Below are 1,892 nucleotides of genomic sequence, written 5' to 3' on the forward strand. Positions count from 1 at the left end.
CTCCCAGGCCATCTCGGCCAGGTCGCCTGGCACCGCAGGCTCTGGGACCGACGCGGCCCCCTGGATCAGGCCCAGGCCCTGGCCTTCCAGGGCTGCGGCCCCCGCGCCCAGCCTCTGGAGCGCCAGCAGCAGGGAGGGCTGGCCCCTGCGGTTGGGTGCAGCAGCGCGGGGCCCCAAGTGCAGGCGCCTGTGGTGACGGGTCGCTATCACCATGTGGTCGTTGTGATAGAGGCGGCGGAGAAGGGAGTGGAGCGTATCCAGTAACAAAAAGTTCATGCCCGCCACGGGGTAGCGACGGATGATCGCCGCCAGGTCGAGGTTGCCCGCCTCGTTCCTCTCTTCCTCCTCCTCCTCCTCCTCCTCTTCCTCCGCCGCGGGCCCGATGTCCGGGTCCTCCTCGGCGCTCCCGCCCCCGGGGACTGTGGCCAGGCCTGCCGCCTGCTCACCCTCCTCCTCCCCGAGGCCTTCCATGGGCCCTGCGACTCCGACCACCTCGGTCGCAGGCACCATGTCTGTACTGTCCGGGCCAGAGTCGCCGCCCTCCGGGTTACCAGCTCCGGCCGCCTCGGCCTGCGCTCCCTCCTGGCTTACCGGGGCCTCCTGGTCCCCTTCGGTTGGGTGTCGGTCCCCTGTGGCAGACATGACACCAGTCAGTACCTCAACTGGGGTGGCGAGCAGGCTGAGGTGACCGCGGTGAAGATGGTGGCCACTGAGGTGGCTACGGCTGAGGGGAGGCGAGGGTTTGGCCGCTGAGGGAGTAAGAGTCTGTCTCCTTATTGAGGGAATAAGAGTCTGTCTCAGAGGACACCCTAAGGCGGGAAGGGCAAAGAGCGAATCCCAGGAGCCCCTAACCAAGGCTGGCCTGAGAGGACTTAGACAAGGCAGGAAAGATTCCGGTTGGCAGGCGACAGGGGGCAGGACCGGAAGCGTGAATGAGGGGCTCTCAGGGAGCTCTAAGCCCATTTGCTGAAAACCTCAGATTGACGTGTTCTGTGTCCAGTGAATGATCAAGGGCCTTTAGCTCTAGGACAACTCGGAATCCAGACATTATTTATTTATTTATTTATTTATTTATTTATTTATTTATTTATTTATTTTTGAGACCGGAGTCTTGCTCGGTCACCCAGGCTGGAGCGCAGTGGCACGATCTCGGCTCAGTGCAATCCCTGCCTCCTGGGTTCAAGTGATTCTCCTGCCGCAGCCTCCTCAGTAACTGGGACTACAGGCACAGGCCACCACGCCCCGCTAGTTTTTCTATTTTTAGTAGAGACAGCGTTTCACCACATTGGCCAGGATGGTCTCGATCTCATGACCTTGTGATCCACCTGCCTCAGCCTCCCAAAGTTTTGGGGTTACAGGCCTGAGCCACCGTCCACGGCCGAACTCTACCTTTTCTTTGAGGCCTTAGTGTCCAGGGCTACCCTTTTGGTCCGCTCAAGTCTTGTGCTTTTAATTTTAGGATTAGCAACACTATAGTAAGTCCAATGTGGAGGCACCCTGGAGTATGGGAACTGCAAGATGTTCAGAGAGTCCACTTATTTCCACCTAGTAATGGCTCATGCCAGTAGAGATACTGTCATAAAAATGTTACCTAGTTCAGACCTAAGCAGTTGTGAAAACCTCCCAAGAAGAGACGTAGAATTTCAATGATTTAATGTAGTCAATGCTACTTAGAAAAGAATGTGCAGAGTTGAAATGGATGCAGTCATCACTGAGTGCTGAGGTGGTAAATGACAGACACTGGAAGGTGTTTAATGAATCCTGCCAAATTCACTTCAAACCTTCCAATAATGGGAAAAAAAATAGATACTGTTTTAAAAGGACTCATCTCATAAGAGCTCAGCAGAAAGAACACCAAAAGGGCCTGGGCGCAGTGGCTCATGCCTGTAATC

The 1,892-nt window shown here is 56.1% G+C and overlaps 1 protein-coding gene across 1 annotated transcript; it reads right to left on the reverse strand.

The window, feature by feature from the left end:
* Positions 1-6: 6 nt before the first annotated feature.
* On the reverse strand, positions 7-892 carry LOC113223350 (cancer/testis antigen 47B-like; the record flags this gene model as incomplete). Its single annotated transcript, XM_026452815.1, has 1 exon — positions 7-892. A coding segment is annotated over exon 1 (636 nt), but the record flags the coding sequence as incomplete, so codon positions are not given.
* Between the last annotated feature and the right edge of the window lie 1,000 nt (positions 893-1,892).

The sequence above is a fragment of the Piliocolobus tephrosceles genome, unplaced genomic scaffold (genome assembly GCF_002776525.5).
Source record: "Piliocolobus tephrosceles isolate RC106 unplaced genomic scaffold, ASM277652v3 unscaffolded_40994, whole genome shotgun sequence".
In the NCBI taxonomy this organism is placed as follows: domain Eukaryota; kingdom Metazoa; phylum Chordata; class Mammalia; order Primates; family Cercopithecidae; genus Piliocolobus; species Piliocolobus tephrosceles.